The sequence below is a fragment of the Peromyscus maniculatus genome, chromosome 2 (assembly GCF_049852395.1).
Source record: "Peromyscus maniculatus bairdii isolate BWxNUB_F1_BW_parent chromosome 2, HU_Pman_BW_mat_3.1, whole genome shotgun sequence".
NCBI classification, from domain to species: Eukaryota; Metazoa; Chordata; class Mammalia; order Rodentia; family Cricetidae; genus Peromyscus; species Peromyscus maniculatus.
Window position 1 is genome coordinate 68138040 of NC_134853.1, and position 23623 is coordinate 68161662.

General features: G+C 52.4%; 1 protein-coding gene across 1 annotated transcript; it reads left to right on the forward strand.

Annotated features, from left to right (window-relative positions):
- The first annotated feature begins 1505 nt into the window (after positions 1-1505).
- On the forward strand, positions 1506-23170 carry Glipr2 (GLI pathogenesis related 2). Its single transcript, XM_006986023.4, has 5 exons — positions 1506-2370; positions 12526-12634; positions 12972-13075; positions 15179-15256; positions 21733-23170. The coding sequence occupies exons 1-5, from the start codon at positions 2358-2360 to the stop codon at positions 21891-21893; spliced, it is 465 nt and encodes a 154-aa protein (XP_006986085.1). The 5' UTR covers positions 1506-2357; the 3' UTR covers positions 21894-23170.
- Positions 23171-23623: the final 453 nt, after the last annotated feature.

The following is a 23623-nucleotide window of genomic DNA, read 5'->3' on the forward strand; positions in this document are numbered from 1 at the left end:
TAGGGACCCCTCCTGCGTTCATTTGATTATTTCAGTGGGAATTTGTCGGGAGAAGGGAACAGACGGAGTCAGAATCCCTACCCAGCACTAAAAGTCCTTCACGTCAGATGGGCACCAGTATCCACTCTGCTCCTCTTTGGAAGTGCTAGGAGGCAGTAAGTGTGTCTCATGGACAGAGGGGGAGGAAGAGAAGCTCCGTGTGCAGCTCTGTGCTGACCTACTGGGTACATCTAAACTCAGCACTACAGGTTCCGGCCAGGTGTGGTGCAGCCCTGACCTGAGATCGGGCACCTGAGTGAGTATGGTGATGTGAGGTTAGTTTGGCTGTACACTGAGACCGTCTAACAAACAGTAACCTAAAACAATGCATTTTAGTTCAGAGAGTGTGGACAGCTAGGGATGTAGCCTGTAGTCACGGCGTGAGGAGATGGAAGCAGGAAGATCAGAACTTCAAAGTCATGCTTCACAGGAGCTCCAGCCAAGGCCACAGGAGAGCCTGCCTCAAAAAAAATCAAATAAAGGAGAGAAAATAAACTAGTTGGTGAGGCGCTGGCTGCCATGCCTGACCCCAGGACTCACGTGGTGGAAGGAAAGAACTGGTTCTCACCAGTTGTTCTGTGACTTCCACATACACCACGACACTCAAACACTCAACATACATCACCCCACCCCACCCCGAAAATACACACACACACACAAAATTAAAGATAAGGTCTCACTATGTAGACAGGCAGGTCTTTTTTTTTTTTTTCTTTTTCTTTTTTTTTTTTTTTTTTGTTTTTCGAGACAGGGTTTCTCTGTGTAGCTTTGTGCCTTTCCTGGAACTCACTTGGTAGCCCAGGCTGGCCTCGAACTCACAGAGATCTGCCTGCTTCTGCCTCCCGAGTGCTGGGATTAAAGGCGTGTGCCACCACTGCCGGCGACCAGGCAGGTCTTAAACTCACAGAGCTCGGCCTGCTTCTGCCTCCCAAGTGCTGAGAATAAAGGCGTGTGCTACCATGCCTGGCCCAAATAAATGTATTTTTAAAATATATGTAGACAGACAGACAGACAGAGGGAGACAGAGACAGAGAGAGAAAGAGAGCAAACTCTGTCCTCTTTGAATCAGTTCAATTCAGTCCCCATTTATTAAAACAGTCTTTAAATCTTTTATGATGAGAAAAAGACGTGTTTTGAATAAACTGAGACTCAGTTTAGACGATGCCAACGTGGGGAGGGGGCACCACCATCCCTGTGTAGAAGACAGCTTTCAAGAGTGGTCCTCTCTTTCCACTGTGTTCCTTCCAGGAATCCAACTCAGAACTTGGAGTTTGGCCTCAAGTGCCTTTACCACCCAGCCAACTCGCCAGTCCTAACGGAAAAGCCTGAACACTTATCTTCCACAAGGGCTTCCAATCCTCTGGCCCACCAGTGAGGACGAGTTCCCGTGGCACGGGGAGCTTATTAGGTTGTGTCTTGTTTTGGTGCTCTTCTCAGGGGTGAAGCTGAGCCCGTGTCTCCGATGTCAGGTGTGTTCTGTCCTAAGATTGGCGAAGGGAAGGGCTGCTGAGATCTGAAGAAACCGACAGCCCCCAGAGTACAGGCTGGGAGGGCCAAGTCAGCGGCAATTCCTGCCGAGGGATGGGTGAGAAAATCCAGGAACGTTTGGGGAATCTGGTTGGACAGGACCGTGGAATACAGTTAGAGAGGTGAGGATGCACGTCTGGAGTCAGACTCAAGGGTGGGGAATTTGGCTTGGTCTCAGTGAGGGTCAAGAGCACAGACAGGTCCAAGTCGGGTTGTGCGCACCTCCCTGGGGCGGCTGGAGCTGGAGAGGCTGGCCGTGTTCAGTTACAGCCCGGGTCGCGTAGCGGAAGGGTCCTAGAAAGACGCGGTTGGAGCAGAGGAGAGGAGGCAGCACACTGGGGGCGGGAGTGTCCCCCAAGACCGAGACTGGAAGGGTACCGACCCCTGGTGGCACCGGCGGGAACCGTACCTCGCCAGGCCACAGTGAGCACAGCAGTCTTCGTGACGCCTGTGTCGCGCAGGAGCCATGGGGAACCACCAGGAAGGCGCAGGCTCCCCTAGGTCTCACGCGAGCTTTCAGCCAGGGGGAGAGAGGCCGCTCTGAACCGGCATCCGCGTCCACATCTGGACCGCCCTCGCCAGCGGCGGAATCCCCCCAAGCCATGTGAATTCTAGGGGTGGCCCCCCGCGCCTCCGCCTGCAGCTGCCCTTGCCTTATAAGGCGGGGCCGGGCGGCGCCGGGGGAGTGGCTGCAGCCGCCCCTGCCCCTCCTGGCCCGGGCCAGCTGCTGGGACCCGCCACCCGGCGCAGCGCAGCGGCGGCGGAGCAGAGGAGCGCACACACAACCGGCCATGGGCAAGTCAGGTGAGCCGCCCGTACAGCCCGCCGGGGTGCAGGGATGGCTCCGGGGACACTCGCCGTCACCCTGCCCCGCCTGGGGCCTGGTCCCCTGGGAGCCCCTCGGATGTTCCCGCCGCTCTCGCTGCAAAGCTTGACCCCTGGGTGGGGATGGAGAGCGCGGGGCAAGGCGCCCAGAGGCGCAGCTGGGGCTGTTTCTGGTTCAACTCGGGAGCGGAGGTAGCGGAAAGACCACCGGGAGGGAGAGAAAGAAAGAGGGGGAAAGCGATGGAGGGTCCCTCTGGCTTCGAGCCAGGGATTGCGTCAGGGAGGGTTTCCAAGCGCTGATGGGGATAGCTCTCTGAGTCTGCCGAGGCGTGGCTTTGCTTTGTTTCCAGAGGAGGACAAAGTTACAGTTGGAAAAAGTCACCAAACTGTGACAGCACCCCTGACTGTGAAGCAGCTAGTCCGGTCCCATCCCACTAAGGGCGGGTCTGAGAATCCTTTTCGTTCTCTTTGGGCTCATCTCCCGGGTGAGAGCCCCAGGTTGGGTGCTTTGCAGATCCGCTCCCCCTGTGGTCTCTGCCCATCCTCACCACTGTGACTGTAAGGATGAAATTTCTGAAAACCAGATCTCCCGTTGCTCCCTGCTCGCTCTCTCCCACCCCATTGTCAGGCCCCCTGGCCACTGGCGCCACCCTCTTTGCCGCACAGCTGTGCTGGCTGGCAGGCACTCAGGCCCCTTCCCCTGGGTGTCGGGGCCCAGTCTTCAACACTCCCATCATCCAGCCTGAAACTCCCCATCCTCTGTGCTCTACTCCTGTGAAGGGGATCCCATCCCTAATCTCGCCCTCCTCCCTCAGAGGGACAGCCCACACCCTGTATCATCTGCCCTCACTCCTGCGTGGACAAGGGACAGGTGTTGGGCGATGGATCTACTTCTCCCAGACTTCTCCCTCCTGGGCATCAAGGCTTTCTATTTATTGGGACATCATTTCTGCCTCACAGGAGGCTCTAGATGAGTAGTTCTCAACCTGTGGGTCGCAACCCTTTGGGGTGGAACCACCGTTTCCCAGGGGTCGCCTAAGATTATCAGAAACACAGCTATTTGCGTCATGATTCACAAGAGTTGTGAAATTACAGTTATAAAGTAGCAATGAAAATAATGTTATGGTTGGGGGTCACCACAACATAAAGGGTCGCAGTGATAGGAAGGTTGAGAACCACTGCTCTAAAAAAACAATGGCATCAATGGGCTGTCAGCTCAGCTGAGGAAGGCTGGGTCCCTTCTTGGGTCTACCCTCTAGGACCTAGACTCAAGAGATGCACAGGACTGCCCTTCTCTGGCCTGGTCCTAAACTTCAGCGACAGGCTTGGCTTTCAATGCTGGCCCTGTTAATCATTTGCTATGTGGTGCGAAGAAAGGTTTTGTGTTCCTCTGGGCATCAGTTTACCCATCTGTACAAAGAGGGTGGTCCATATGACCCCCCAGAGCCTTTGCAGTGGACAGGAAGAAGATGTCACATGATTAAAAGAACGAGATGAAAGGTCATCGGTGATGGGACAAATGATGGATGTGAGAGAAGACCTTTTGACATCTCTACGTGGAAAATTAACCCCTTCCTCTCTAGACTTAGGAGGCAGTCCAGGGACTCTCTAAAACTACATTTCATTTTATTGATATTTATTGTTGCTATTACTGCTTTAAGACAGGGTCTCACTATGTACCTTGGTCTAGCCTGAAACTCACTATGTCGACCAAACTGATTGCAAACTCACAGAGATCCACCTGCCTCTCTACCTCTCTGGTGCTGGGGTTAAAGGCAAACCACCCGCCCCGCCCCGCCCCACCCCCACCACAGCCCTAAAGATACATTTTAATTGGTTGTTTCCAGCCCCTGCTCTAAGGTACAACTTTCTAGAGCTGCACCTGTGACATCATCCTTCTACCTGTTCCCCCCATCTCTCTCCATGTCCCCTCCCTCCCTCTACCATCTGTCCTCTCTCCAGGCTGTGGACCGGGTGCAGTGGAGGGACAGCCCAATCTTTAGGAATGTTCCTTTGTGAAATGAATAAATAAAGGGGGGGGGAAGACTCCGTAAGGGGTGGGAAATGACCCAAGCTCCAAGATCTGCGAGTGAGGGGAGGTGGGGGAGGCACTGGAGGGAGACCTCACCTGTGAGGGACCATAAAGGAGTGTGAGGAAAGTGGTTGGTTCTGGAGGGTCCTGGGAGGGCCTAAGTCATCTTATGGGCTATGGGGTGCCGCTGGCTGAACAGGGCAGGACCAGTGTTGTGGCCGAGTGGAGGATCAGAGGGGAGAGGAGGGAGGCAGGGAGTGGAGAGCCTGCCTCCCTAGACAGCAAGGGTGCAGGCACCTAGGGCCCGGCTTCTGAAACTCTCTCTATTTACGAAAGAAGTAGTCTCACCCAACAAATGGTTATATAACTCCAGGTGTATAGGCATATTAAACAAGTATACAAATCAACTGCTTACTGATAATAAATCATACAGAAACTTATTTTATTATGTGTGTATGTTCTGTGTGTAAAGTGTGTGTGTGTGTGTCAGAGACAGAGAGAGAGAGAGAGACAGAGACAGAGACAGAGACAGAGAGAGAGAGAGAGAGAGAGAGAGAGAGAGAGAGAGAGAGAGAGAGCCAGAGGTGGGTGGGTGTCAACTTCAGTTGCTTTTTATCTTTTGAGACAAGGTCTCTCTGAACCAGAGCTGGCTGACTCAGCTGGACTAGCTGGCCAGTGAGCCCCCTTTCTCCTTTCTAGCTCTGGGATTACAGACATGGCTGCTGTGCCCAGTTATTGTTTTGTTTTCTTGTTGTTGTTTTTAAGCAGGGATGCTGGGGATCCAAACTTAGATTGTCATGCTTGCATGGCAAGTATTTTACCAAAAACCAGTTTCCCTGCTCTAAGAAATGCATTTTAAAACAGTGCTTTAGGACACACACACACACACACACACACACACACACACACACACACACACACACACACACACACATATTTGAGACAGGATCTCAACAAACTCATAGAGATCCACCCACCTCAGGTTTCCGAGTGCTGGGATTAAAGGCGTGTGTTATCACGCCCAGTTTATGATTGGAATTTCTGTCCTAACTCAAGACAAAATTCATTCAATGATTTTTTTGGGGGGGAGGGGTACTAGGAATTGAACCCAGGGCCTTACATGTGCCAAGCAAGCACTCTACCACTGAGCTGCACCCCTAGCTCTTTGGGGCCTTTTTATGACCCTCAAGTGAGTAATTCGACAGCAGTTTTTTAAATCAAGCATTCTAGGGTCAACAAAATGGGTCACTGGGTAAAGGTGCTGCATCCCGCCAAGCCTGAAGACTTGAATTTGATCTCTGTAACCTACATGATAGAGGGAGACAGTCAACTCCCACAAGTTGTCCTCTGACCTCCACACGCAGACCTGAAAAAATGTAACTAACTAAATTTCAAAGCATTCTAACAAGACACAATCCAAAGCTATAGTCATTTGACTGAGAAATGACCATAGGAAAATACTATGTTTTCTGTAGTTAAACCGTTATATTTCTGTAAGAGCGGAACACTTCGTACGTGCAGAAAAGACATGGAAATTCATAACAAATGAGCTGAGCTAGCCCAGGAAGTGCTAGTGCCAGTGCCTGGTGTGATGATGTGTGTGCAGTGCACAGCGTTCATACGGTAGCTTCGGAACCAAGGCTGCAGAGAAACGGACCACACAGCCTGGCCCAGAACTATCAGAAACACCTCAGATGCATTCCTGTGCTTGATTTTGAATCAAGTTTTCGTAGTTGTTGTAGATTCAGATATCTTTTATTGTTGCCAAAATTTTCACCACCTCTACATTCAGCTATGTGCCGACGTGGGGTTTTGCCCATGGAAGCTGTGGCCTAGGGCAAGGATGGGAGCCAGAGAGGAGGGAGGATGGTCTTGCCAATGGCTATCCCCGGCAGACTTGGTGACATCTTGTAAGGAATAAGAGGGAAGGTCAGAGGTGTGAGTCCGCCTGCAAAATGGTGCTGATGCGGACTGCAGAGGAGATGAAAAGAGGGTGCTGACCGCAGAAAACAGGTTCCAGCTGGCAGAGGCAGGTGTCCCCCCACTCACTCCCTAGTCTTCTAGTCCAGGCCTCCGTCCTTCATAGTCACTCACGTCTGCCTCTTCTAAGTTCCCCAAAGAGAAAGTGACTTTTCTGGGTGACTCAGACCCAGTGAACCTCTCCACAAACCCAGCCCTGAAGATCCAGGCCACCAACGGAGGCCTTGGGGAGCTGCCTCTAAGAGACACCCATTTACAGAGGAGTTAGACCATCTAAGGAGTCAGCCCCTGCCTTGTCTGGGTCCTGGTTTGGCCTTATGGACTAGACCTCAGACACCCCCCCAGAGCTTCATGGTGAGTGTGAGAAGTCCCATGAAGTCACCATACAGCCGCCAAGGCTCAAACCTAGAAAGCGTGGGCCAGTGTTGGAAGCTCTCAATCCCGCCCGCAACCCTGGTTTCCCTGCTGGGCCTCTGTGCCACAGGTGTGCTGGGACCTCAGACTGCAACAGCCCTTTGCCTTGAATAATAACGATTTCCAGTCATTAGCCTCCTGCTGTATGCTAGGCAGTGAAGTTAGGCCTTTTATGTTACTAACCTTTTTCAACAGCACTCTAGGTCATTACCATCTGCTCATTATATAGTGTCTGGACCAGTAAGTGAGCAAATTAGGATTAGAATTTAGATCTGAGTGGTGTGTGTGTGTGGGTGTGGGTGTGTGTGCGCGCGCGCAGAACTTAGCTCTTTGCCTTCTGAATGCTTCCATAGCACACTGACCACATGCCCTCACCCCAGTCCCCATCCCAAATGGACTCTGGCTAGTGGGGACCCATACACATACTCCAGTCATCTCTAGGAATCTTGGTGTCTCAGACAATGGACTGCAAACACCAGAGGATATCAGAGCAGAAGACCAGGAATTTTCTACTGGGTGAGCCCCTGGGACCACTGCAGGGAGAGGTCACGTGGGCCAGGGCAACCCCAGCTGTTCCGGTTCATCTGTTTTTTTTTTTTTTTTGCCAGCCTCGTTTGGAAGGTTTCCCTGCTTTGAGGCCATCTTGAAACCCGCAGCTGTCATCTTCTGTCCACAGAGGGGAGCCTGGGGCCCCGGGGGGCAGAAACTTGTTTCTGGGCAGATCTTAGTGCTGGGCAGGACTAGCACTTAGCAGCCTGAGCAAGGCCTCTCCACATCTGGCAGTTTCAGCCACCCAGGGACCACGTGTGTACTTGGTCATCTTTCAGACAGGCCTGCCTGGAGAAATGGACTCCTTGCCCACAGGCAAGGAAGCAACTCTTGGTAGCCTACGCTTGCCCTCAGGAGAAGGGGGCGTCGGATGTAAATCAGCAAGTGTACAAGAGTGGGGGCAGAAGAGGGGGAGGGGGGGCTTTGACCAGGGCCTGCTGGGTCAGGGTGACCTGAGGCCGTTCATGTACCGCCCCAGATGCTGACTGCTCCATCGGAAACAGCAGGGGTCTTGTCCTAGCGCTGTCCGAACCTGGTGTGAGCACCTCGTTCCTTCACTCGCTTAGCAGATTTCCGTGCTCGGAAGAACTGAAAGATACCTTCAAAAATTGTTTCCCCAGCCAGGCTGTGGTGGCGCACTCCTTTAATCCCAGCACACTCAGGAAGCAGAGGCAGGCGGATCTCTGTGAGTTCCGGGCCAGCCTGGTCTACAGAGCGAGTTCTAGGGCAGCCAGGGCTACACAGAGAAACCCTGACTGGAAAAAGAAAAAAGAAAAACTGTCTTCCCTCTGATTGTCCACTTTCTACTCTTGCTAAAGATGCAAAACATGTTTTGTCCCAGAGGCTGGAGCAATTTGTTTTCCAGCCTCTTGTCAAGAGGATGGAGGGGCCTGTTCGAGTCTTCGTGGGGAGTCAGGAGAGGGCAGTGATACAGGACGATGAGGCCTCAGGGAAGGGGTACTGAGGGAGGAGCCTGTCCGCCAAAAGCTGGGGTACGGGGGGCTAAGGACAGATCTCAGAATTCCTTCACTCTCCTCGCCCCCCTAAAAGATCGAGATGGAGTAGCCCTACCTAGACTGTCCAGCCTTGCTCCCCTCTGCTCTGGGCAGCCTCTGCAGCCTCTGCCACCCCAGCTCTGAGGAGGCTCTGAAGACATGTAGCTGTTTCTCCCCTTCCTTCCTCCTGTGAGGTAAGAAGCAGCTGTCCATGCGGGTTCCCTTCCCCTATTGCTCACTTCAGCTGTCCTCCTGAACCTGAGTGTCACCGAGGTGACATCTCTACCACTCCATTTGGTGACCCTGGCCTGAGAGGCAGAGCCTCAGACAGGGCCTTGCTCCAAGTCTAGATCCCTCCTGATGGTACTCCTGGACCAGCAGGGGATTCCCGGCGGGTTACTTCCCTTACAGAGCTTTTTTTTTTTCAATCTAGTCATGGATGTGGGTAGGGTAAGGATGCCCTAAGAGGTGGTTGATGAGGTCTCCAAGGCCCACTGGGAGACAGCAAGCAGGAGCCCAGGGCAGATGGGTCTGCCTGTCCCTCCTTCTGGCTCTTCAGCAAAATAAAATGTGGGTCCCTGCCCTTCCTCCACCGTAGGACCGCGGAGGGCCCGCCCTGCCTGGCTGTGGGTGGCTGGTTTGACTTTGACTTTATCTGTGTTCTCGGGTTTTTCTATAGAAGTAGGGCGTGCCTCCGGCTGGATGTGGTCACCATTGATAACTTGCCCCCTGGAGCTCTTGTCCTGCTTGGAGTGGGTGGGGACTCCTAAGATAGCCCGAAGTGGCCAGAGGGCCCCCTGGCTTCCAGCTTAGGGAAGCAAGAGAGCCCTCTGTTGAGGCCGGGTGACCCCTTACGGAGGCCCTGGCTGAGGGAGCCTGGCCCTGCCGGGGCCTGCGCCTGGCGTCAGCTTCTGGCACGGATCTTGTGTTGGTTCAGGAACTTTCACTTTTGTCCCCTGGAACTTCCCCCTGCCGGGAATACAGTGACCTGGTTTTTAGAAGCCGCATATGTCTCAGCTTAAGAGCCTGCAGGCGCTGCAGCAAGGGGGGTCCACTGCAGGCAGACCCCAACACCCAAACTGCCTTGAATCGGCTCCCTGTCTCCTGGGCCCAGTAATAACCGAACCCTTGGCCTCCACCTCGGCCTCCTGAACCTGGAACACCTTTTCCAGGGAGCTCTTGTGACACTGCACGTGTCACCGAGTCTCAAGTGTCTCCCACGGAGTCCCGCCAGACCTTCCGGGGCCTGTCTGAGACATGGGAACTGGAAGTTTAGGGTGGCCCTGGCTGTGCCTGTCAAGCAGATGGGGACCTTCCTCCCCGTAACCGTGCAGCTCCCACAAGCCCTTGTTTTAGTACCCTGTCTATTTACCCAAGGGCGGGAAACTCCTGGAAGTCCAGGCCACGGTGTCCCTCATCTCCCTCACCCACGCCTGAAGGGATCTGACAAGGAATGGAGACGGACTTGCTTGCACGCCCCAGCGGTAGATAGCTTGCTGCCCTTCTTGCGGGGAGCCCTGCCCAATCTCCAGAAAGCTTTTGGAACAGTCCCGGCAGAAGTACATATTTCTAAAGAGTGGTGCAGACTTCAGATACCTAACTACTGGGACAATGGACCCAAGGAATGTCCCCAGGAGTCTCCTGCCGGGGAAGGAAAAGGCTGCAACCCCCGTGCCAGCCAGGGCTTGCTGCATGGGGCCAACTGGAAGCAGAATGGCTTCCTGATTCACGACTCGCCTGCCTTTTAAACCCAGACCTTGGGTCGGGACTCCCAAGATGGATGTGGCGGCCCCTGGATCTTTTGTTCCTCTTCCCATTGTGACCACACTGTCGCCTTTCACTGCTTTCCACTGCTATTTATCTTGGAGTAGAGAGGACAAGGATGACGTCTCGGCGTACTGAGGTGGACCCTCGCTTCTGAGGGCCGCCCGAGTTCAGGCTTCTTCCCTTAAAGCTCCAGGAACATTTTGACTGGGAGAAAGGACCTTCTTGTTCCTGGCTGAAATCTGTCGCCCTGCCCTTTCTATCTGCCAGCCCCAGCTTTGTCCTGGAGGACCCCAGAACCCCCCAGAGCACTCCCGCCCCCACCCCAGTCTTCCAGTCTGATCTCCAGGATAAAGAGCCCAGTGTGTGCTACTCTCACAAGACACCACGTGTGCAAGGCAGGGTGGGGCACCCCCGGCCTAGGAGCCCAAGGTCCTGATTACCACACTATCCCTGCTGGCTCCTTAGCTCACTAGACACGCTTGTGACTTGTGTCCAGGAGTTGCTCTTGTTCCTGTTACCTCCTGTCCCCCACGGTTTCTGGAAGGCTGTGATTTGATGTCCCCAGATGCACATCAGCAAACCGGAACTCTCCCTTGAGATGCTCCGTTGGTAACGTGCCTCCTGCTGTCAAGTGGGATCTCACAGCTGCGGAGCAGCCCTAGGGTTTTTCACCTTGCAAACTCTACACCTGAACACCACCTGTTTCCTCCACCTCAGGAGCCCTGAAATCTGCCTTTCCTATCACAAGGGTGTGGACCTTCTCTGGCAGGCCACCAGGACACGAGGATTTCTGGTTGTAGCTCCCCCTCTGCCTCAGGCTGAGTCGTTATTACCATGTTTGCCTCTGTTCACATCTCTGTTCCCCCAGACCTCACAGATCAATTCAGAGCCCTTCCAACCCTGCTTCACCACATGGTCCTGAGACTGGATCTCCTACAAAGCCTTGCTGGACCCTACAGCCCCCAAGGGCAGTCTGCTTCCTCTATAATTTGTCAGGAAGTCCTAGGACATGGTGGTCGCCAATCATGAGCTGTATTTCTTCCTCTCTCCTGCCTGTAGTTAGCCCTGAGCACTTCCTTCATGACTGGTTACACCCTTCCTACCACCACCAAGAGACAGGCTCCTGCAGATGGACCAGTGATGTTCACTCACAGCCCTCCCAGGACCCCATGTCTACAGAGAGGGGTGGATTCCTAGATTCCTAAGGCGTGTGACCTTATCCTGGCCCCTCCTTGCTCCAGGCTCCTCTGGCACCACTACTATTCTCTACTTACGAGGCCATCACCCTTCTCTGTGTGAGCTTTTGAGGTCAGGATTTGTCATCACGTGGGACAGTGCTCAGGGAGCTGATACGTAGATTAGAATTGGACTGAACTGATGGTCAGTGCTTGGGTGGGTGGATGTGGTTGCCCAACAAATGATGAATTGGTGAATGGTAAGTGCTGGAAATGGAGAAATGGGTAGATGCGTGACGCTGGATATGGATGGAAAGCAGATGGACATTTGGTGAATGGTGGTTGGTTGGAGGGGACTGATGCATGGTTTGGGATAAGCGTTGGATGGATGAAAGAAGCGAGAAGGGTGGGGCTGTTAAGATCTGAAGCAGCGTGGGCTTTGTCTTGATTTTCCTGCTCTTCGTCCCCCATTTCCCTAACCCCAGCCCTCGCCACAGCCTCGCCCAGCTGATCACATCCTCCTTTGCCGTCACCACCGAGTTCTTTTCTATTCTCCCCTCTTACTCCAACCCTCAATGCTGCTTTATTTGGTCCTCTCTCTTTATCTGGCTGTATTTGATTCTCTCTCTCTCTCTCTCTCTCTCTCTCTCTCTCTCTCTCTCTCTCTCTCTGTGTGTGTGTGTGTGTGTGTGTGTGTGTCGGTGTGTGTCAGTGTGTGTTTCTCCCTCCTTCCCTCCCTCTCCCCCACTTTGTTTTCACTGGTTTGATGCACCCTAGCTAAGCTATTCTTCCCTGAGCTCACGACTCCAGCCCTTCCCAGACTCCACTGATCTAGTCTGAGGTATCCACTCACCTTCAGACATTTTCCTTTAGAAATGTCTGACCAGCTCTGTACCTTCCTCAGCACCACTCAGCATCTTTGAGAAACACTCTCCGAATCACGTATTCCCCCACTTCTGCTTAATGGTCTGCCATTGCCTTAGATAAAGGTTCAAATCCCACCATGGCCAGAAGACCCTACATCATCCGCAGAGCTCTGATCTGCAGAGGCATGGAAGGCGATAGCGGTGATGGAGACAGGGTGGCCATTGGTGTGGAACCGGGCCATGGGACCAGGATGGAGAAGAGGCCGTCCGTCCCTGTGTGTCCTGAAGCATGCCAATACACCTCTGGTGGGTCTTCCCCCTGCACTGAGCTGTTCTCCATTCCTCTGTCTTTCTAGCTTCCAAACAGTTTAATAGCGAGGTCCTGAAGGCCCACAACGAGTACCGGGCTCAGCACGGTGTCCCCCCACTGAAGCTTTGCAAGAAGCTCAACCAGGAAGCTCAGCAGTGAGTCCCCAGTGCTGATCGGGCTCGGGCCCGTCATGGAGCTGCTTCTGCAGTCATGGAGGGGTCCAGGGTGGTCGAAGGGGTGTGGCTGGGGTTCAGATACAGCCAGGCTTAAGGACCACTCTGCTGCTGGCCCAGGCAGGTTCCCTTTGCTCCCGAGCTTCAGTGTGCTCATCTGAAAATGGGATTGTCGGGAGGCCCCGGGCACGGGAATGATGTTCCCGCCATCCCTCTGGTGAACCCAGACAGAGAAGGCGCCTCAGCCATCTAGATCTGACGCTGGGTTGGGGTGGAGGGTCCCTAGGTTGGGCCTGCTCTGAGGAGACATGTTATACAGGTATTCAGAGGCCCTGGCCAGCACAAGAATCCTCAAGCACAGCCCAGAGTCCAGTCGTGGCCAGTGTGGAGAGAACCTGGCGTGGGCATCCTACGACCAGACAGGTAGGACACTCCCGGCTCCTCGCCTCTCTGCCCAGCTGGACCTCGGATGAGGTCTGCAGACTCCTTTTGACACCACACCCTTTGCAGCTCAGTGATGGTGTGGCCACGGGCCCAGAAAGGGAGAGGAACCCCCTGAGTTCTCAGCATCTGCTCCTGGGCTGACCTCAGTGGCTGGCTCAGAGCCAGGAAGCTGGGAGCCTGGAACAGATGAGTCAGATAGACAGCTCCGGGTGCAGAAGTCCAACTCAGAGGCGTGGGCACCAGAGACTGCAGCACCAGCTGAACTTCAGCCTGGTTCTGTGGGCACCGGAGCATCCTCGCTTTTTCTAAATTATTATTACTATTATTATTATTATTATTATTATTATTATTATTATTACACTATAGGTATATTACTTTTATCATCAGAAAGAAGAAAAGAATTGAGCATTTTTCTTTTATTCAAAAGAAAGAAAGAAAGGGAGGGAGGGAGAGAGGGAGGGAGGGAGAGAGAGAGAAAGAGAGAGAGAGAGAGAGAGAGAGAGAGAAAGAAAGGAAGAAGAAAGAAAGAAAGAAAGAAAGAAAGAAAGAAAGAAAGAAAGAAAGAAAGAAAGAAAGAAAGAAAGAAAGAAAGAAAGAAAGAAAGAAAAAGAGAGAAGAAAAGAAAGAAAGAGGGAAAAGATGATTTTTCTGCCCAGGGCCCAGGAGGGAATGGCCCCACCCCACGGGCTCCTATGGCTCTGAAGCAGCTTTTTAGGGAAATAGTGAAAGTTGTCACAATCCCTGGAGCTCCCCCAAACCCCAGGAGAGAATGACTCCTCCCCTTCCCAGTCTCACATTCCCCAGAGCTCCCAGGGGGATCCCTCCCCAGGCTGCCTGGTTTCCCTAGTACACCCCACACACCATCCAGCCCCTCCCCAAGAGCTATGTACCCGGAGAGCCGCTGATGGTGAGGCCTCTGAGCCCCTTCCTCAGCCTGCAGACGCTGGGCCCAGGCTGTGGCCTCTCCTGGCTGGGAGAGGGAGTCTTGATTGGGCACTAAGGCTGCTGGCCTGGCCTGGCCTGGCCTTGCGTTGGCTACCTGGGCACCGTGATTAAATCCCTACTCTCTCTGGCCCTAGTTCTCCCATTCCTACACAAAGAGGTTTGGGTTGATGTCCCCTGGTTACACACCAGAGTCTTTGGAGAGCTTTTCCATGTTTCCAACCCCTGGGTCTCTCCTCCAGAGAAACCAATACAGCTGAAGAAGGACCTGGGCCTCAGCTTTCTTTAAATGGTCCCCGGGCACAGCTGATGTGTAGTTCAGGACTCAGCGGGAATCATAGGGAACTTGGTGGAAGGAAGAGTCACAGCCCCTCTTAGGACTTCCTTCGATCAGACTCTAAACTGTAACAAGGTCCCAAGGTGACTCCTCTTGACTCTGAGATCAACAGACCCCAGGGAAGTGCTTCCTCACACCACTGCTGACAGTGTATGCTCAAGATGAGCGCCTTTCTGGTGGCAGTGACCTTTGGCCTACTGGACCAACTGCTTTTATGCAGGCCTGTGTTAGAAACAGACCCCGGGTAGGATGAGGACAGCCTCCCAGGAGTTCAGACCGTTGCTGGAAGGCCCTCGGGATGCACTGGGTTCAACTCTTTTTTTTTTTTTTTTTTTTTTTTTTTTGGTTTGTTTGTTTTTCGAGACAGGGTTCTCTGTGTAGTTTTGGTGCCTGATCTGCATTTCGCTCTGTAGCCCAGGCTGGCCTCGAACTCACAGAGATCCTCCTGGCTCTGCCTCCCGAGTGCTGGGATTAAAGGCCTGTGCCACCACCGCCCGGCTCAACCTTTCTATTGTAGGTGCCCAGAGCAGAAAAGGCCTGGCCCAGAATGCCACAGCGGTTCAGTGGTAGGATGTAGGCTACCTCATCTGGGGACCGTTGCTTGGCCCCAGGCCAGTGCTCATCCCCACGAAGGGTCTGTCTTCACCTGAGTCCCCAGGAGTCTGCAGGGAGTAACCCCAATGCTTTACTTCATCACCGCTTAATCAGACACGGGGTGCGGAATGTGGTTTGGGGTCTGCGGGAGAAGATGCAGGGAGTGTGTAGACTTTACGGCTGAGTTTACACGTGCCTTTTCTGTGCAGGAAAGGAAGTGGCTGATCGGTGGTACAGTGAAATCAAGAACTACAACTTCCAGCAGCCTGGCTTCACCTCGGGGACGGGTGAGTGGCAGTGGGGCCTGGGCTGAACGCCGTCTTCCGAAGGTTGACTCTTTCCTCCTGCACTGGCTCATCCACAGCCCTCTGGTTTAAGTGCCCAGAAACCAAAGCTTCCTTTCCCCAGCACCTGCCCACCGATCCCAGACCTGTAGTCTTTCTTCATCTGAGGGTACCCAGGGTGCTGATCCTGCCCTCCCCCACCACCACTCCCGCAGACAGGTCAAAGTTCAGTGTGTTCCTGCAGTGTGTTCTCCTCACTGCAGCGTGTTCTCCTCATTGCAGTGTGTTCTCCTCATTGCAGCATGTTCTCCTCACTGCAGCATGTTCTCCTCACTGCAGCATGCTCTCCTCACTGCAGTGTGCTCTCCTCACTGCAGCGTGCTCTCCTCACTGCAGCGTGCTCTCCTCACTGCAGCATGTTCTCCTCACTGCAGTGTGCTCTCCTCACTGCAGCGTGCTCTCCTCACTGCAGCATGTTCTCCTCACTGCAGCGTGTTCTCCTCACTGCAGCGTGTTCTCCTCACTGCAGCGTGTTCTCCTCACTGCAGTGTGTTCTCCTCACTGTATTGTTCTCCTTACTGTATTGTTCTCCTCACTGCAGTGTGCTCTCCTCACTGTATTGTTCTCCTCACTGCAGCGTGTTCTCCTTACTACAGCGTGTTCTTACTGTATTGTTCTCCTCACTGCAGCGTGCTCTCCTCACTGTATTGTTCTCCTCACTGCAGCGTGCTCTCCTCACTGCAGTGTGCTCTCCTCACTGCAGCGTGCTCTCCTCACTGCAGTGTGCTCTCCTTACTGTATTGTTCTCACTGCAGCGTGTTCTCCTCACTGCAGTTTGTTCTCCTCACTGCATTGTGTTCTCCTCACTGTATTGTTCTCCTCACTGCAGCGTGTTCTCTGGGGCCTGGATTTTAGCTGGGTGCTTCTTTCTTGAACTGGCATCTGAGCATGTCTGACAGACCAGTCACCCTGCCTCTGGAGTTTCTTCTGCCTCAGCTGCTCTCTTCACACAGCTGTGGCTCCCTAGAGGCAGTCAGGAAAGGGCCAGGCCTGTCTTCCCCTCCCCCTCCTTCACACCTCCCTCCTCTTCCTGCCCACTCTCCACACCTCAGGGTACTGGGGGATTCCCCTCCCTCTTGCATTCTGGGCTGTGGCAGGTGAGTCTAAGAGTCAGAAAAGCTCAGGCTCTCCCTAGCTTGGCCATTTGATGTGTGAACTGGAGTCACTTCTTCCCCTGTCCAAGGACACGTGGTGTCTCCCAGGTGCTTCTGGGAGTTGCTGACACAGAAGCGGAGGAGACCGCCTTCCTTATAGGCCTTCTGTAGGGCGAACAGTAAACTTGAGCGTGTATGTATGAGTGTGTTCGTGAAGATATGCGTGTGTGTGTGTGTGTGTGTGTGGGCAAGATGCATGTTTCTGTGAGAAGGGTAATGTCTAATGTCTTCCTCAGTTGCTCTCCGCCTGGTTTTTTGAGAGAGGGTTTTTCACTGAATCTGGAGCTCAGCAACTTGACTGGACTGGCCAGCCAGAGAGCTCCCTCCCGACCCTAGTGCTGGGTCACAGTGCTGCCAGGCAGGCTTTCTGCACCAGTGCTGAGGAAGAGCCACTTCTCCATCTTCTTAAGGTCTGGGCTCCGAGGGCCCCATTTTCTGGCCTCACCGCCCTCCCTTGTCTTTCCTAAGAAGTGACTCAGACCCCTCCTTAGCCTGGGACAGGGTAGAAAGGAATGTGTGTCTGATTCAAAGCACCAGAGAAAGGGGGGGGGGTTTCTCCTCACCACCCCAACCCCTACCCCACCATCCCATCTATGTAAAGGTAGAGCCACTTGGGGCCTTCCACCCCCTGGAGAGTTTCTTCAGAAGCAGGAAGTGACATGTTCTCACTGTTTCCTGTGGCTTACTGCTCACCCTGTCCAGGAAGGATTCTTGTAACTCTAAGTGCAGACTTGGGACATTTCTTGTTCCGTTAGCCCCCCCCCACCTCCCCATCCACCCCACCTCCACCCCCCACCCCCCACCTCCCCACCCCCGCCAAGGTTGCCAGGCTGAAGAGCAGAAAGCAGCTGCCAGAGCTTCAGATGACAATGACCTGGCCACTGAATGAGGAGGAGGAGGGAACAGTGATTAAGGACGTGTAGGCAGAACCCTGTCGCCTTTTAATACAGATGGTGTCCAGAGACTTTCATTTCATAGCTCGCTTTCCCCAGGGATGAGGCGCTTGAGCAAGCAGACGCGTGCCGCCGGATCTTGGAGCTGCGCGTGGCACCGCCTGATGCTTACCAAGTGGTTGTATCCCCAGCCACACCAGCCTCCAAGGCGGCTGAGCGCAGGGCCTTGTTCTGCCCATTTAGCAAAGGAGGAGACTGAGGCCTACAAAGAGGAAGGCTTTTCTCGTGTCTTCTGTTCCTACGCGGTGCCTGTTCCACGGCCTCTACACCAAGAGAGCCTGTGCAAGGCTGGGAACAAATGACCCTTGGGCCTCAGGCAGGAGTGGAGCTTTGTCTGGTGCTGTAGAACTGAGGCTTCCGGAACCTTCCAGACTCAGGCCCGTCCTGCTCCAGTCTCTCAGTTCCTAGCTTCTTGCTGCATAGTGTTTTGGGGTTCCCCGGCCTGAGTTCATATAGGTGAAAGGTCTGTGAAATACCTGATGTCTGCTTGGACTGACAGCCCCTCCCCCAGCCAGCCTTTCATGATAAAGCCTACTCGTCCCTGCTATGTGCTGCATGAGAAAAACACTCCTTAGTTATTTTGTTCTGTCCTGTTTGAGTGAGTAGATTTATTTATTCTAAGTGAGGACTAACCTGACATGGCACAGTTATGAAAGCGATGTAAGCTTCTGGTTTCTTGTGTATTAGCCTAAAGTGATTCTGAGTTGTGTGTGTGTGTGTGTGTGTGTGTGTGTGTGTGTGTGTGTGTGTGTGTGTCCTCTTTTGCACTGTCAGAGGTTGTTTCATACCAGTAAAGAAATTGTCTCATCCTTTCTTATCTTAGCACATTATTTCTTTGCAAGGATATACTGTAATAGGTTCGGTGAGGTTTTCAAAGGCATATTCTAGGAAGTTTCAGTCCTCAGCCAGAAAGAGGATGTGATCCCTTTAAGGGGTGGAGACAAAGAAGAAAAGAAGAAGGAACTGTTGGAAGTTAGTGTTAGAAACCGGTGTGCGTCTGATGTTGCTAAGGAAGTTGTGTCCCTTACCTCATCTCTAAATACCTCTAAATACCATAACGGGATTATCTGTGGAACGGAAACCTCCACAGAGAAGATTGCTCAGTTTCCTCCCTTAAGAAGAAGCTGCCTCGGGCATCTCGCCACCGATGCACACGTTCTGTCCAGCCAGTTGCTTGGCAACCAGTGGGTGATGGAAGTTTCCTTCTTCTCTGGGAAAAACCGAGAGAGAGATGGTCAATGGCCAAAGCCTGTGGTCATTTTAGGGAAGGCTGTGGGAGAAAGGGCTTGAGCCCTGGCCAAGAGGCAACCAGAGAAGCAGAACTGCCTGGCGAGGCTGCCCAGTGCCTGGAGCTGTGATCCATAGCAGAACAACCAAGGGGACCAGGCTGTTCAGAGCTGAAAACCAGAGTTTATAGCGCCGCGGTCAATACAAGGTTAAAGATGAGGAAAGATTTAGAATCATAACTTGGCAGTTCTTCTTTTGTTTAAAAACAATAAATCTTTGAGAGAGGATTTCTTTGTATGGCTGAAGGAAGCTTGAATTTGTCACCTACTCCAAGATGATTTAGAGCTCATGATCTTCCTGCCTCTGCCTCCTAAATGCTGGAGTTTCAAGTTTTTTAAATGATGGGCCTGTGAGATGGCTTAGCGTCGTTTGCCAACAAGATGACCACCTGAGTTTCGGTGGGAGAGAACTGCCTCCTGAAGGTGTTCTCTCTGAGGTATGCTTGTGACCCTCCCCCCCCCACACACACACACACTCACTCACAGGCAGATGGAATTTTTGTTTTGCTTGGTTTTAGCTTTTGTTTCTCAAGACAGGGTTTCTCTGCACAGCCCTGGCTGTCCTTGAACTCTCTATGTAGACCAGGCTGGCCTCCAGCTCAGAGAGTCACCTGCCTCTGCCTGCTGAGTGCTGGAATTAAAGGTGTGTGCCATCAGGCCTGGTGACAAATGTGATTTTAAATTTAAAAAAATAAGTGTGAACCAGGCACAGTGGCAGGAAGAGAGCCCCAGTCTTTGAGTTCAAAGCCAGTGAGGGCCAAAGAGGAAGTAAGAATGGAAATCAGTGGGTAGGAACACAGCTCAGTTGGCAGAGGGCTGGCCTCGCATACTTGAGGCCCTGGGCTCAATCCCCGGCACCACGGAAGCTGGGTGTGGTGGTAGGAGTGCCTGTGTGCCACACAGGAAGGCCTGGGTTTGATCCCCAGTACTGCATAAAAGCCGGCGTGCTGACATTGCTGTAAAAGGAGAGGAGAGCCAGGACGATCAGAAGTTCAAGGTCATTCTTGCTTACTTATTGAATATGAGGCTTCCTTGAGATACAGAGACCATGTCTTTAAAAAAAAAAAAAAAAAAAAAAAAAAAAAGAATCATTGAAGTTGCTAGCAGTTTCCCCTCTAAGCCTGCTTTCCTAACTCTAAGAGCGTAACGTCTCCCTTCTCGCCATCTTTCTTACATACCGGCCACATTCAGTGGACTGTGACCCCCATGGAGAGCCGTGCCCATTCTCGGGTGTGTGCGTCTTCCTTTCGGTGACTTTCTCTTTGAGAAGCCCACGCTCCTGAGGGTGCCTGGATTTCTTCTGGGCATCTCCTTTTCCACTTAACCTTCGTGTTTAAGCCTAACTTAAAACATCTTCAATGAACTCCAACTCTGTAAAAACAAAACAACAACAACAACTTGTTCTCGGCCATGTGAGGGCCAGAGGTGAAGGAGCCAGTAGGAACGGAGAAGGGAAAAGGCAGGGTGTGGTCAGGGTCGGGAGGGAGATGTTTGGTAAAGGAAAGGGTGATTGTGTAAGTCTTATTTAAACAAGTGACATTTAGTCAGAGACCTAAGGGACAAGAACGGTTACTCAGTAGAAGAGCCCCCAAGGGCTGGGAGTCTACTGTGGTAGACTGCTTACTGACAGGTACAGTCTTGGGTTCAAGTCCAAGTATTGGGAAAAAAAATCCACATGTAGGCTGATTGGAGCAAGGGTTCATTCATCCCACAGGGGTTCTCAATGGGAAGCAGCCTGCTGAGCTCCGGGAATGGAAGGAGGCCACCAAGCCAAGTGTGAGCTTTCATTCCAGGTGCAAGTGGGAGCGGAAGAGTTAAGTAGATAAGACTTATGTCTCAGAATGATCCAATTCATTATCTTCCCCATTCATTCACAGTGCATTTCCCATTCTCACAGTGACGAATGAGTGAGAGAGGACGGAAGTGGAGCCAAGAACAGTCAGGAGATCATTCCAAGAGAGAAACTATGAATGAAAGCAAGGTTTGGGAAGAATATAGTTGAGCCAGATTTTAGAGTTGAGTTCCTTGGGAATTAGCGGTAGGCTGTTGTGAGGAATATCCAAGAGAGGGAAGGATGCGGGTTCATCCCTCGGGTACGTGCACAAAGATGCTGGTGATACAGAGGGGAGGTCAGCAAAGGAGTAATCCGGAGGGACCAAGAGTGAGATTCGGCTAGATCGTATCTGTGAGTCATCCAAGTGGAAGTGTGTGGTGATCGTGTCTGGAACAGAGAGCAGAGAACTGAACTGAGGAAATCCATCTGGGAGCCAGGGAAAGACAAAGCTGCCTGAAGGACAGAGTGTAGAAGGAAAAGGAGAGAGCACCTGGATGGCGGATGCAGAGCTACAGGCCCAAGATGGAGATGGGAGGGACACTAAGAGACTAGTGTCATGGAACTCAGGGAGGGAGGAGGCTTTGGGGAGAAGGGGCATTGACTGTAGTAATGTTCCTGAGAAGTCAACTAAGGCCCAGATCAAAACAAAACAGTCAGAAAATAACAGACAGAGATGGTTAAGGAGTCCAGTTTGGGGACTGGAGAGATGACTCAGTGGATAAAGGCATTTATTGCCTTTGCAGAGGGCCAGAGTTCAGTTCCTAACACTCACATGGTGGCTCACAACCATTCATAACTCCAATTCCAGGGGGCCTGACACCCTCTTCCAACCTCCTAGGGAGCCATATGCAGGCAAAACATTCATATGCATAAAATAAAATTTAAAAGTCTAAAAAATAAAGAGTTCAGTTTGGGGGCACCATTGAAAGCTGGTAAGCTGACGTCACGGGTGCTGGACCACCATGCTTCATGGTGATCTCAGAAAGAACGTGAGAGAGTGTTGAGGTGGCTGAGGTCTGTGTGGCCGATGGGCAGGACATGCTGCCACGTGCTTTGTTTCTTCTTCGTGATTGGCATCTGCAAATATCTTACTGCCTGAGCCTGACCAGAGCATGCAGGACTCTGAGGGTCCCCGAAGCATCCTTTTCAGGGTTCTGCTGACTCATCACTGCTCCTCTCTTGTCTCCCACAGGACACTTCACAGCCATGGTATGGAAGAATACAAAGAAGATAGGCGTAGGGAAGGCGTCTGCAAGTGATGGGTCCTCCTTTGTGGTGGCCAGGTACTTCCCAGCAGGGAATGTGGTCAACCAGGGCTTCTTCGAAGAAAATGTCCCACCTCCAAAGAAGTAACTCTCAAACGTAACGAGAAGGCGGAGACACATACAAAGTGCCTATAGAACAACAAAGAGCCAGCCGAGCGTCTGTCCCCGTGGGCCTGTGTACTCTGGAGCATCTCTTGTGCACACACTCTAGGCAGCTGCGCATGAGCTCATTTCCGGTTAAAGGACGGGCATCTGAAGCATTTGTCCAGAGGGTTACCTAGACCACCATTACTTAGATTTGAGTATGATCAATTATGACATCTTTTGGCTGTTATTTTTTTAAGCAGACTTCTTTTGTATCTTTCTTACTTCTAATATCCATCCTCGGACTTTGTGTGTTCTGAATATTTGCCATGCTGAGCAGTGAGGTCATGTTACATGATCATCCTGCACTGTAATCTCCTTTTGGTGGATATTGAAGAGTATTAAACCTTCCTTTAAATGTGACATAAAACAACTTGCGTTAGAGACACGTGACCAGCTCCATTTCATGGAGTCAGTGAGATTTTTCGTTCTCAGTGGGAAGACATGATATCATCCCACGTCCTCTGGGATTCCCTAAAGGAATTGCCAAAGAGCAAATGGAGAAGGAAAGAGAAAAAAAAACACCTTACTTCCTTGCAGCTTTTACCCTTTAAAGAGCAAATACCACGGCCACTAGCACCGTTCACACCTCACACATTTTTTTAGTTTCAGTGCTTACAGCTCTAGCTCTGGCTCCTGGGGGTGGGGGTAGGGCTGGAATGCAGCCCTGCCCCCCACCCTCATCTCCCTGGACCCTCACACTGCTTGGGCTTTTGGCCAAGGCCTTGGACTATGAAGTCAGTGGTGTAGGGGGGAGGATGAGCTCACTTGGGGGCCCTGGAGGAAACCCCACAGCCTCTGTCCTTCCCCACCCCAGCAGGCAGTGACCACCCAGGCTCGTCCTGTCCCGGCAGCTGCCGCTGAGCAGTACTCCGTCCTGGAATGTGTGGCAAGCCCAAATGCTCCCCGGAGCATTCCCAAACCGGGAGCTCAAGAACGCTAATTCGATTCTGTGTTTTGCCTCAGACTATACAGAGTTCCCTCTGAACAGCTGTTTAACCAGGTCCACTCGGGAGGGACCAAGCCAGAGGTCCAGTTGAGTGTCCCTGGAATGATGGTATCTCCTTCTGCCAACCTAAGGGCTGGAGGAAGAGGTTGTTGACCTAAGGACGGAGGAGGCTGGTGGGTCTTCGTTACACTGTGAACAGTGTCACGCTGTGCCACTTGGTTCGTCCGGGGGTATCGCCTAACGAGACAATAAAATCCTTTCCTTTTGTGTAATCTCTTCCTCTAATGCTTTTGGTCCATGGCTGAGATCATTCAGGACTCTGGCCCATCTTGAACCACTCCACCTCCCCAGCCCCTCCCTAGAGGACTGTGCTGCCCAAATAGCCAACTGGAAGCCTGTGACCTACTAGCTCACAGATGAATGGACTACCTGATCTGAAGGCAGACAGGCCCTGATCTGAGGGCAGACAGAACCTAGGCAGGCCAGGGACAAGGAATTTGAGCCTAGACACATGGCGAGAATTTACTAGTAGAGCTGAAAACATAAGGGTGGTGGAAGTTTAAAATAGAGCCCCAGCAGACCTAAGCTATTTGGAGTCCAATTATTAATGGTAAAGACAGGTGAGCCTGGTCTGGAGGCACAAGCCTGGAATCCTAGCTACTCTGAAAACAGAAGCAGTGAGACCAGAAGTTCAAGGCCAGCCTGGACAATTTAGTGAGACTCTG

Bases quoted from the DNA above. Each gene is read 5' to 3' on its own strand.
- Glipr2 (XM_006986023.4), top strand. The intron at 12,635-12,971 runs GTGAGTCCCCAG...CATGTTATACAG, and splicing joins CTCAACCAGGAAGCTCAGCA to GTATTCAGAGGCCCTGGCCA. The intron at 15,257-21,732 runs GTGAGTGGCAGT...TGTCTCCCACAG, and splicing joins TGGCTTCACCTCGGGGACGG to GACACTTCACAGCCATGGTA.